The sequence below is a fragment of the Cynoglossus semilaevis genome, chromosome 4 (assembly GCF_000523025.1).
Source record: "Cynoglossus semilaevis isolate Cse_v1.0 chromosome 4, Cse_v1.0, whole genome shotgun sequence".
Classification (NCBI taxonomy): Eukaryota; Metazoa; Chordata; class Actinopteri; order Pleuronectiformes; family Cynoglossidae; genus Cynoglossus; species Cynoglossus semilaevis.
The window spans coordinates 797,759-810,174 of NC_024310.1; the positions used below are offsets into that span (position 1 = coordinate 797,759).

The window sequence follows — 12,416 nt, forward strand, 5'->3', positions numbered from 1 at the left end:
AGAAGTAAGATCTACATCATCATAGATCTATGAAGTAACATCTATATCATCATAGATCTGTGAAGTGACATCTACATCATCATAGATCTGTGAAGTAACATCTACATCATCATAGATCTAAGAAGTAAGATCTACATCATCATAGATCTATGAAGTGACATCTACGTCTTCATCATAGATCTGTGAAGTAACATCATCATAGATCTAAGAAGTAAGATCTACATCATCATAGATCTGTGAAGTGACATCTACGTCTTCATCATAGATCTGTGAAGTGACATCTACGTCTTCATAATAGATCTATGAAGTAACATCTCCATCTTCATCATAGATCTATGAAGTAACATCAACATCATCATAGATCTGTGAAGTGACATCTACGTCTTCATAATAGATCTATGAAGTGACATCTACATCATCATGTCTCTATCAATTAACATCAACAACATCATATATCTATGAAGTAACATCTCCATCTTCATCATAGATCTATGAAGTGACATCTACATCATCATAGATCTGTGAAGTGACATCTACGTCTTCATCATAGATCTGTGAAGTAACATCATCATAGATCTGTGAAGTGACATCTACATCATCATAGATCTATGAAGTAACATCTACATCATCATAGATCTATGAAGTAACATCTACATCATCATCATAGATCTATGAAGTAACATGTCAATCTTCATCCTAATCCCAATCCCAGCAGCTGGTTCAACGTCGGCCAATCCCGTCAGTCATCCACCCGTGACATCACTCGTCCAAAGTGTTTCGTTAACGTCTGTGAATGTGTTTCCCCACATTTCTGGGTAAATCAATCAAAGCTGAAGTCAGTGAGTCAGACCAACATGTTGTGATGGGACCTCACACGCCTGACCACCAGGGCGGCAGACATGGAATGTATTAAGTTTGTCTGTGTGGGAAAAAAAAGAAAGTGCACACAAGCAGGCGTGCAGTGACCGGGTGGGTTCTTACAGGACGTTGAACCAACGTCCAGCTGCAGCTGACCGTGTTTGTGTTGGTGTTGGTGGACGCTCACCCAATCAGTGACACCATCTGCTCCACTATGTGTTTGCTGAAGGTAATGATGACAAAGAGTTTCTGTGGGAAGAAAAGGGAAAAAGATTAGCATCAAAGTTAGAAACATGTGCAGAGGATTTTACACATTTCTGTAAGCATTCACACAGGACTTAATAAAAACTGACTGAACATTTCTTAAAGAAAGGCCTGAATAATTAAAGTGGAAATAAATAATTATTTTAAGTTAAAAATACCAGGCTCAAAATAATATAGCAGTTCATAAAAAACAACAACATTTAGTTCAATTCAATATTAGGGTTTTAGAGTGGAGGTCTTTAACTTCAATAAAATAAAAAATACAAACAGGAATCCATAACCGGGGTGGTATTTGAATAGCTTATTATAACAAAATAACATTTATATTTATCCATATCCATGTATTAAATCTACAATTATATCTTTGTGCTTTTGTTTACAAAGTTTGACACATTCAAAAATGTGCGTTGGATAAAAACACTTCAAAAATATTAAAGATCAAACACACGTGAGTCTCTGAACCAAAGACCTGGGCCTGTTCTAAAGAATCACCTGGAGTCCAGATTAATATTTGGATATTTTTAGCTGCACATCTGTGTGAAACTGAAGCCACATCATCATCATCATCATCATCATCATCATCCACAGACGCACTTTTTATAAAACTCAGCCCTGGCACAAAGTGAGATTTCTGACTGAGGAGGGGATGTGTGTGTGTGTGTGTGTGTTCTGCAAAGCACCACGGCGGGAGCCGTGTGGGGGTGACGGGGCGGTGGGGTGACGGGGCGGTAGGGCTGACCACAACGTTCTCCTCCGGTTCTGAAACTGATCAGCTTTAAACAGCGTGACACAAAGCCCCCCGGACAAAATCAGACAGGATATGACACGTGATAGCTGAAGGGGTTTATGTATAAAGAAAAAAAGGCTGCCCCCCCCCTTGTCCCCCCCACCAGCTTCCTGCAGTCTGGTTAATTTCCTTTTCCTCACACTGATCTTCTCATGTCCACTTCCAGCCACATCTTTATCTGCAGCGTGAGATCACAGGCTGGTACCACCAGGAGACGGAGTGGTCTTGATTGTTCACTCGGCGACTCAGCCGCAGACGCTCCCCTTTGGTCTGGCCTTACATTAGTCACTGGTCTGACAGACTCAACAATCCAATTTTATAATTGACATTTTTTTTGGATTTAAAGAAATTCCAAACTTCTGTTTTCAAAGCGCCCGGTCTTTTCATCTGGAGTGTGTTTACAGTCTCTGGATTCATCCCAGAGTCAGGAATCCCCAGAGGAACCCGGCAGAGACGGCGTTAACCAGAAGAAGAATTAGAACTTTTTCACAGCCGCCGCACAACCACCATCTGAGCACTATTTTATAGTTTATCTCATCCACACAGTTTGAGGTTGTGGCCACTGTTAAAAATGGCTGAGTCAGCGCTGCCTCCCATTTTCATAAGAGTGGATTTTTTTTTTTTCTTGCGTTATTTTGTGGATGACATGATGATTCATGTGGTTGATTTTTGTGTAATAAAACAAAAAATTAAATCTGTGATTTCAGTATCTGTCCTTCCGTCCTGGTTCATCTCTGACCTGTATGTGCATCTTGATGATGGCCTTTCCAATCAGGGTGGCACCAAAGAAGGTCCAGAAGGGAACCATGAAATGACCGCAGGTTATTCCAGCCAGGTCGAAAAGAGGATTAGGGATCTGGAACACACAGACGGTTCAGAGAAATGTTGAACAAAACGTTACATCTGAAATATGAATTCAACTGTTTTAACAGACATTTTTTAAACTTACGGAAGCACAAGTCAGGATCCCAAAGAACCCTACTTTCTGGACCAAATGCTGGACGCCCAGTTTTGCTCTGGAGGCAAAATCCTAAAATAAAATAGAAATTTATTGCACAAAGTCCTCGGGCCAGACAGCATTCACTTCAGCTTCACTAAATGGTAAATAAGCACTTGTACTGTGTACCACGTTAACAATTGTCAAAGTCTGCCACTAAATTAAAATACACGGATGACTGAAGCCATAATCACCATTTTCTTTTTTGTTTTTTTTACTCCTAAAATAACCGTGCACAGCCTCCGTCTGATGCGTTGGACTAAACAGTTGTGTTTGCTGCTGTTATTACAGGGACCACGGGCTTCACAGATGGTGCAGTGTGGTGGAGTACGGCACCTATTTCTGAGAACTGCAATTTTTGTTTTGTTTGATGACATTACAAATGAAAACTGTGTGGTTCAGAACCCCACAGAACCTTCTGAAAACACTTCCAACAATGTGGGGGCGAAAGGTCTGTGGTTCCCTGGGAAGATCACAGACGGTGCGGGAGGCAGATGATGAGGTCGTTGGGAAAAACTGGCACATCATCAACCAGCAGTTGGAGGAGGATTTAGAATTAAAATGTTTATAATTGGCTTCAGTGTCATCAGCGCTCCTTCAACGAGACGTGACTGCAGCTCTGTCACTCTGAGCAACTGGTGATGGTTATTTAACTCCCGGTGTAATATTACATCTGTAAATAAAGAAAACACAGTTGTCTATTTTGGGATTTTAGATTTAAGATTAGTCCAAGACTCCAAGAAAAGTTAGTTAAACAGACGACATAATTCCAATATATTCTGCGATTGTTTTCACTGTCAAATGGAACTTCTATTTATTTATGTCAGCAACGATCGCACAATCAAGACTTGGTATAAAAATATCTCCGACCAAGGGCAGAAACCGCAGCTGAATGTGTTTGACCTTCAGGCGCTCTTCTCAACCACAGGTCGTTGACCCGCGTGAGTTTTAAGACAAAATGAAACTACTCATTAAATTACATTAAATTAAATTATACATTTAATTTAAACTACTCATTAAATTACATTAAATACATTAAATTAAATTATACATTTAATTGAATGTATAATACTGAAGATTATTTTTAATCTTTACTAAATTCACATGAGAACAAAAAGAATCAGAGCTCAAGCGTTTTTGTAATTTCACTCATTTCCATGAACGGAGACATGTGACTCCTGCTGGTCTCCTCAGCAGCTCAGCTAAAACCAGTGATGTGTGAAGAGGTGACTGAGACAATGTCCTCAACTCTGCTGACTCAGAGTTTTGATCCCAGCAGCCTGCAGTCATGTGAGCCGAGTTCCTGACAGAAATGTCTGTCACTCAAATTAAAGGCAAAAAAAAGACAAAAAGAGAAGGGGGGGGGCAGAGGGAGCAAAGCCTGAAGGATGATTAAAAGGAGAGCAGAGCTCAGGGTGACTCACACACAAACAGACAAATTTACTGGAAGTGTTTGGAGGGAGTGGCTTCAGTGAAGTCACATGGCACCTCCGGACCAATCACCCGGGCTGTGGCTCCACGCTCGGTTTTGCATTATTAACAAATCAGATAAGACTGTATCCGACAGAGGGGCCGAACAACAACAAGTCCACGGGACAGACGTCTGACTGCAGCTGCTGTGTGTTTTCATTTAAAGACCGGAGGTTTGGTGAAGCCGGGCTCTAATCTGAATCTGACTCCCACCACTGTACAGTATCTGTCTAATGTGTCCTATTAAGGTGAGGTTTGTTTTTTTTTTTTCTTCAACCCCGGATCAATCAGGTCACGACTCAGGTAGCTAACGCTGCTTTATTCTACTTAAAGTTTCCTAGTACTTTTACGAGTACTTTTTACGCTTCCTCATCCATCAACGACGACTCTGTCACGGTCACGCCGCAGACATGCGAGTGTTTAACACTGACCTGGGCGCCCTCAGCCTTCTCCAGCATCTCCTCAAACTCCTCGTAGTCTTCGTCGTCTGGATCGGCTCCGGACAGACGAGCGGCTCTGGCCATGAAGTACGGAGGCAGCTCTCCGATGGCCGTCCCTGCGCCCTAGAACCACAGCACACAGAGTGTTCACACCTACAGGAAGTTGTCGTCATCAGCCCCACACCTGCAGCATGTAACTGACAGCTCCACCATAACAGACTTCAGACTATTATAAGACTTCAACACAGATCAATACAACACGTATTATAAGACTTCAACACAGATCAATACACTTTATTATTATTATTATTATTTCATGGCTAAGACTTAGGTTTATTTTTTTTAACCCTTTAAGAACTGCTTCTCTCAAAAGAACAAATGAAGTCTCAACATCACTGAGTACTTATTGTAATGTGATTACATTTCAACCCTGCTGTAATGCATCAGTCATTCATTCAGACATTATTATAAATATTCATGTATTCATTCATTCATGTATGCACTGACAAACATTTCCTACATTCCGTGGAGTTCACCATCATCGTCTCATCTCCGTAATAACACAGTTGATCCTCACCCACATGCAGGCCTCCAGCCGGACCTTTGACATGATGGAGAAGAGTGAGATGCCGGTCTCCAGCGCTCCACTCTGGGGACAAACTATCTGGTCCGGGTAAGGGGGCTCTGGGAAGTCTGTGGATCCACACTCGTAGGCAGCCAGAGTAACCGATGCTATGTGAGGACCCTGGGGGGCGGGGGGTACTACAGAGGGGGTTCAATGACAGACCTGAGATTCAACATGAAGGTACACACACAGGTACAGCTTTTGTTGCATTTTACCCACATTTCTAGAATAAATATTTGTCATAAGCAACTAAATTATGTGCAACAACAATGTGTATCTGTGTGTGTATTTTATAGACGTTACACTGCTGTGTCATGTCTACATGCAGCTGATGGTCTCTCTCTCTCTCACACACACACACACACAGTGCCCACAGCCACTGAGTCACAGAGACTCTTTGACAGACAGCCCATGTCATCATTCATCATTAGGTGAATGTGGGCTGAGACAGAGCCACCTGGCCTCAACACCTGTAACTACAACACAGCTACTCCATTGTGCCGCCTCACAGCAGCGCAGACAACAGTGACAGTGAGTGGACAGCTCACAATCAGTGTGTGTTGACCGCAAACGCAGCTCACAGCAGGCTGCTTCATTTCCACAACAGAGTCTCCTTCAGATCAACAACAGGACGTTTGAGGAGAACGTCTTCAGGACACGACAAGTCAGTGTTTGAAAGGGAACAGAACTCGACAGTGACTCAGAGTTTGTAACCAAATTCTCCGACAGGTGATTCAGTGACCTGGTACTAAACTTTCTTTTGTTTGTTTGAGCGTACAATAAACTGCATGCAGAACAACGGCCGTCTTTGTTGGGAACAGAAGACGTTCATGTGAAACCGCAGATCAACAGAGGACGGGCAATAATACAGCAACGTCAGCCAACACCAAGTAACACCTCGAGCTGCTGTGTAACAACAATACTTCCATTCAGTCAACAGTGAAACTTTCTTGTCAAAATAACACACACGCCTGCACTTTTTTGTCAAAGTAGCGACATCAGACGACGACCAAACTCAGCAGGTCTTTCAAACAAATTAATCATTTGATAATTAAAACACACAACAAAACCCTTTACTGGACCTGTGACACATAATGAGTCCCTATAGGAAACACAAAGAACAACCCTGGTGAGGTGTTGTTAAGATGAACAGGGAGGTCGGCGTCTGACCAACTCCCTCCACCCCCCCATCTGTACAAGTACTCCTTAGAACAGTTACTAAAATCAAAAAAACATAAAGATTTAAGTAGGTTTACTTTAAGAAAAATCACATCCTGACCTCCATACCACCACCATGAATCACATCATAACTCGGTGAGTGAATCCCCGTTCCCACGAGCACGGTGAGCTCACCCTCTCCATGGGGCTCACTAATATTTCTTTATACTTGAGGTGACTTCACAGAGCATCTCAGCTGGTTCTTCCTGTGGTTTTTAAGTTTCCACGCCAACACGGGGAGTTTCCTAGTCATGGCTGACATCAACAGTGAGTGGACACTGACTTTGTGCTGAGAACATAGATAAACTTTGGAAATAGGAAATAGTATGACGTCATGTGAAGCAGCATTGTTGAAAACATCCAGTGGGATTGAAGTGGTACAGTTGGTCCAACAGTGACACACAGGGGACCAATGGTTGGTGTGAATGGACAACTTGAATTTCCTTAAAGGCCACAGCCTCAGTTTATTTAAACCACTTCTTACTCAGGACTTTCCTTCATTAGAAACAGACTCAGACGATATAAGAACGACTGAGCTCAGCCAGATTTTAGAACAGGTTTGCATCTTTTAAAAACAAAAAAATGTAACACACTTGAATGTTCACATATGCAGCAATTTTCTCTTACTGTTTAACGACAAACACTTCCTTTATTTTCAGGAGCTCCTACCAGCAGGGGTCGTTACATAAGAGGCATTACTGACACATACTTCTCATTTTGGCTGCGTTCTTTAGGGTCGGCTACAGTCCACCGTCAGCTGCCCTCTCACCTTCTACCGTTACACCAAACACCTCCATGTCCTCCATCACTGGGTCCATGAACCTTGACCTCATCATCTACAGCATCTTCTTCTCAGCTCATGTTTAAACAATCTCCACCTCGACTCATCAACTTTCCACTCCAGCTTCCTGTATTTGACACAGTCACTTCAGAGACCTCACCCACTGAGCCACTGAGCCACCACTATTCTTTGTCACACACCAGTGCTGACACTTGTCGCTTCCTTCTTCACGCCACCCTGCCTGCAGCCTCTTAGGTAGCACTAAGCTGCATTACTGCCACCTACTGGTTAAGCATGTTTAACCTTGTCTCCTGGACTACAAACTGCAAAGGAAAAAAAAAATATAAACACACAACAACACATTTACACTTTGACTGACCAAGGGAATTATTTTGGTATGACTGGATGTTTAAAAATATCCTGTTCATCTCACAGTCATATCTTCCAGGACTCCCAAATGCATACTCTTACACTGAGGAAACTGCCACCACCCACTGTCCACCAGTTATATTCCAATATTGGTTATATATAATTATATTCCAATAACTCTGAAAACAGAACCTATAAAAGTATCACTGTCTACAAATACGTGGCAGGACTGGAGAAGATTATACACCAGCCCTGGAAGAGAATGGTGTTCCCTACATCTTTTTACACTACAAAGAAAAATAAATGACTCAGCAAACCCACGTCTGCCACATCACATGATTCAACAGGACAATTATGGACAACTTCTTCCTTACTTCAGTTTTGATAACTGCATAATAGTATAAATGAGACCCGTTTAGGTGATTCACACATTTAGTCACTCACTGTGACTGAGCCACTTATTGTACTCGATAAGAACAATCAAAGAGCAGGGAGAAGGACGCCATCCACTGGCGACAACAGGCAGCACATATGAATCAAGTATGAATTGTAGTGTTTAACTTGCATCTTATGTTTGTATATTTAATCAAATAATAAAAAAAAAAATTACCACCAAACTTTGCATTATCTTAACACAATTCTGTGCAAATGTGTAAATAACAGCTCCTACAGTCGGCATCATGTCTGACCAAACCATCAGTAGAAGTGTAGCAGAAAGTGGTGTACATGGTAGTCTGATATCAGAGCCTGTCTAACCCTTATGGATAGATGACTGAAATAAAAATATATTTCATTTCAATTGACTGGAATTAGACCCTAAAAAGGTGAGACAAAGCACTGACCCACATTGTGTGTGTGTGTGTTATAGTGTTGGCTTCTTACTAGATAAAGCAGAAATGTGTGAAGTCCAGTCCCAAGGCCGACTGAAGACAGGATTCCGAGACCTACCCAGTAGGCACACCATAGGAACCTTTTCTCCAGGTACTTAACGTACTACAACGGAAAGGAAGTCAATTTAAGAAAAGCACAAATGAAATATGTATGACATTTTAAAACATTTGGTGTGAAACAATGTCTCCGTATGACAGGAAATACATAAAACATTAAAAAGAATATGATCATCAAACAACTTTCAAAATATTTTTACATGGATAATACATGCAAATTTACATGCAAATCAAATTAGTATTTATTTTATTCTACTTTAAACTTAATCATCTGTGGATGCATTTTACTGGAAGAATGTTTTAAATTTACTTTAAAATTCTTAAACTTTGTAGATTCAATTTTTCCACCCTTTGACTTGAACCATGACACATAACTGCCCTGGGGAAATCTGAAACCAAAGGTTTTTTTCAACTAGATGATCAAAGGTTACTTGACAACGAGGCAGATCACCTGAGTGTCTAACACTGGAATTCTTCTCTGAGTGTCTCAGGAGACAAACAACCACTAATCCTTCATTATGCAGTGACAAAGCAAGGGGTCGATTATTAACAACGCAAACATTGTGAACATCAAACATTGATCACACAGGTCTTACTTGTTGGTGCGCTCCCTCGGTGGAATACATGATGGACAAAACAAAACACAACACCAGAAATAGAAACACGAAGCCTTCTCTGCCAAAGGCTGAAAAAAAAAAAAGACAAAATTAGAAAAATTATCAATAAATAACAACAACATAAAAACACCACCACTAAAGAATAGTAAGTACACTTTAACTGTTACATATGACTTTGTTTTACATCATGTCAAACTTTCCTTATTCAAAGCTTGTCACAACAACAGGGAAAAACTTTAACTTTGTAAAATGGTTCACAAACCACAGCGGAGCAGAAAAACTTGTTTGGACGTCTTACTTTAACGTCCATTCCTTAAGTTTGATGAGGGTCTCCAAGAGGAAGTAATGCAAAGTGGTGACCGGCCGTCTCCAAAGAACCAGTGACATGCGCTCCTCTTTATCTTTCTGTTTGTTCTCCTTCTGTGACTTGTCTGAAGGAGAAACAGAACGTTGATCCAAATGACCCGTAATGATCACTGCCACTTGTGGGACAGATAAATCTAAATACATAATGAAAATCCCACTGAAACATTATAAGCAGTTCTTAACGTGTTAGTCAACCTATCTTTGTCTGTGGGTAAGCTGTTATCAATCACCAATTTATGACTTTATATGACTTTTTTTTAAGCCTCTTATCATTCTGTGTCATGAACGAGATCTATTGGAGTGACAGTTAACTTCTGTAAATGCATATACAAAAAAAAATCTTAAAAAGATTAAAAAACATCCACACTAACCTATTGACCTTCCATTCTGTTTGTCTTTAGCGGCTGCACGCCTCCGTGGCTGTTCACAGTTTGCTCCGTTTGCTGCCATTTCTATCCCCGTTCAGTAGGTCGAGTCAGTCTGTCAGTCTGGGACAACAGAGACTTTCCTCACTTCAGTTAATGACGGTCACGAATCAGTGTTTTCCAACTGACACCGTTGACCAGTCACGCTGACAGTTCGACTCCTATCAGAGACTCTTGAGCAATACACTTTAGAGTTGTGTTTGTGTTGACAAGAAACCTTGCGTCAACCTAGCGGTCATGACAGATATTCAAATGACATGGTTACATTTCCTGTAAAAAAAACTTTCCGTAAAGCAGTCATTTTGAACAGCACGCTGTCTAGAACACAGAATGAATTCACAAAACAAACATAACAACCCAAATGTTGTCAGTCAATAGAAAAAAAAAATCACATAACCAGCAGCGTTCACCTGCCGTCCACATGCTAACCGGTTAGCTTCCGCGCTAGCGGCTAAGCTAAAGCACGTTAGCACTTCTTACTTGTAAGAAGACAAGTACAATTTTAAAAATGTAACCTTACCTTCGCAGGTGTCCCTGAAGTAACCTGGAGCCAATTTGGAAGTAACGACAACGAAACAGAACACAGGGGACAGAGTAGGGATGTTTAGGCACGATGTTTGTACAACATTAAATGTAAGCGTTATTCATTCCTAACGCCTCACCCGGAAATAAATCAAAGGACCGTCAAAGTAGAAGTACAAGCTCAATCTGTGACCTTATCTGCTGCAGTGTCGTTCAGGTGCAGTGTCGTTCGGCTCGAGAATATTCACAGGGTTGTATTTGAATCGACTCCTGGAAGACGGAGTTAAATTACAAAGAGTTGACATCAATTCCCCGAATACCTCCGTAACTTTTCAACGTTTTATTATGAAATTCACTGAATTACGTATTTCCGACCGGCGGTCCAATAGGATGTTGCCAAATTTTTTTTCACCGATTACCATCTCAGCAATACACAGTTAAACTTCATTTACATGTTTAAAAAACGAATTTGTTCCCAATTTTTTTTTTGATGCATGAGGAACTTCTATTTGTCTTTGTCTCCTTCCATGACTATCATTATTATCAAGTCCTGTCGTTCCAATATCACCAGAAAACTGCACACAAAATACTCAATAGTTCAAGCCAAATGTCTACTACAGAAAGGCGTTTAAAAGTGTTCTGGAAGAATGTAAATCCACACGAGTTCTTCACATGACCAGACTTTAAGAACATCAACATTTCTTTACAGAACTTTAACAAACATAACACTGGAGAAAATGTCCACAAATTCCTGTCCTTGTAATTCATCTTATCAATTAGTGATAACTTGATTTAGTGACCTGCAGTCAAATATTGACCAAAGCCCATTCTGTCAAAATACCAAAAACAAACAAAACAATATATTTTTGTTGCTGTTAAAATGTAATTTTAACAGAACATGAGGATAAAGAGTCAAACAAAGTGCCAAAGCTTATCTGCAACTGCTGCTTTAACAGGGTTTGATGCAGAATCGCAGGAAACTCAACAGCTCCCCCCAGTGGATGACAAACACATTGCAGCTTATCCAGTTTAAGGCAAGTTGCAAACAGGAACCATAGGCACTGGTCAAGCAGATGGCTCAATCTATTCCTGGACCTATGGATGTAGCAAAGTCCTTCTGTGTTTGAAGTTTGGTGTCACTCATCATAGTGGAGAGAAGACAGAAACTTATCCACATCCAAGTCATGGGGAAAGCAATCGACCAGCCTCTTCCTTTCCTGCAAGGTTCAAAGAAAAAAAAAATCAAAATGAGATGATGAGAAATATATCAGTTTTTCTTAAATTAATAAGAGCATCTGAATATAAAAGCGAGTTCCACGTGGCGTTCGTACCCGGTCTTTCTTTCTGCTGGGCGAGCGTTTTGGCTCCTTCTTTGCAGGTGAGCTGTCTGAGGCAGACGACTGTTTCCGTTTCTTGGAGTTCTTCAAGCTACTAGGCGACTTCTCTGCTGCTTCTTCCTGGCGCAAACTGTCCTTGAGCGGTGTGCCCGTCCTGGCGATGGCAGCACGTGACAGGATCATGAGTGTGTGGGCAGCCATGTTGATGCTGCTTTCACTGCCAGCCTCACTGGCAGGGCTGCAGGTGGGGACGTCGGGGGTGTTTGGCGGCATTAGACGCTTGGGGGTCCCTTCTTTGTCTTTAGCACTGTTCTGTAGGGAGGGAGTCCTGGGAGAGTCAGTGATCTGGCCCTGGTTATGGCCGGTACAGGGCGTCCTGGGCAGACTCGGCTC

General features: G+C 41.4%; 2 protein-coding genes across 2 annotated transcripts in view; both read right to left on the minus strand.

Moving 5' to 3' along the window:
* vmp1 (vacuole membrane protein 1) overlaps positions 1 to 10,820 on the minus strand; it is a 12,985-nt gene extending 2,165 nt beyond the window's left edge. Inside the window, 11 exon segments of the mRNA XM_008308455.3 lie at positions 1,046 to 1,107; positions 2,649 to 2,765; positions 2,859 to 2,939; positions 4,808 to 4,939; positions 5,394 to 5,561; positions 8,692 to 8,802; positions 9,353 to 9,428; positions 9,430 to 9,441; positions 9,672 to 9,804; positions 10,111 to 10,227; positions 10,685 to 10,820. Coding sequence (XP_008306677.1) covers positions 1,046 to 1,107; positions 2,649 to 2,765; positions 2,859 to 2,939; positions 4,808 to 4,939; positions 5,394 to 5,561; positions 8,692 to 8,802; positions 9,353 to 9,428; positions 9,430 to 9,441; positions 9,672 to 9,804; positions 10,111 to 10,189 — 971 coding nt within the window. The 5' untranslated portion in view covers positions 10,190 to 10,227; positions 10,685 to 10,820.
* Positions 10,821 to 11,011: 191 nt separating this feature from the next.
* Positions 11,012 to 12,416, minus strand: part of npat (nuclear protein, ataxia-telangiectasia locus) — an 8,491-nt gene continuing 7,086 nt past the window's right edge. Inside the window, exons 18-19 of the mRNA XM_025055359.1 lie at positions 12,018 to 12,399; positions 11,012 to 11,903 (exon numbers count right to left, since the gene is read on the minus strand). Coding sequence (XP_024911127.1) covers positions 11,823 to 11,903; positions 12,018 to 12,399 — 463 coding nt within the window. The 3' untranslated portion in view covers positions 11,012 to 11,822. The remainder of the gene's footprint in view (positions 11,904 to 12,017; positions 12,400 to 12,416) is intronic.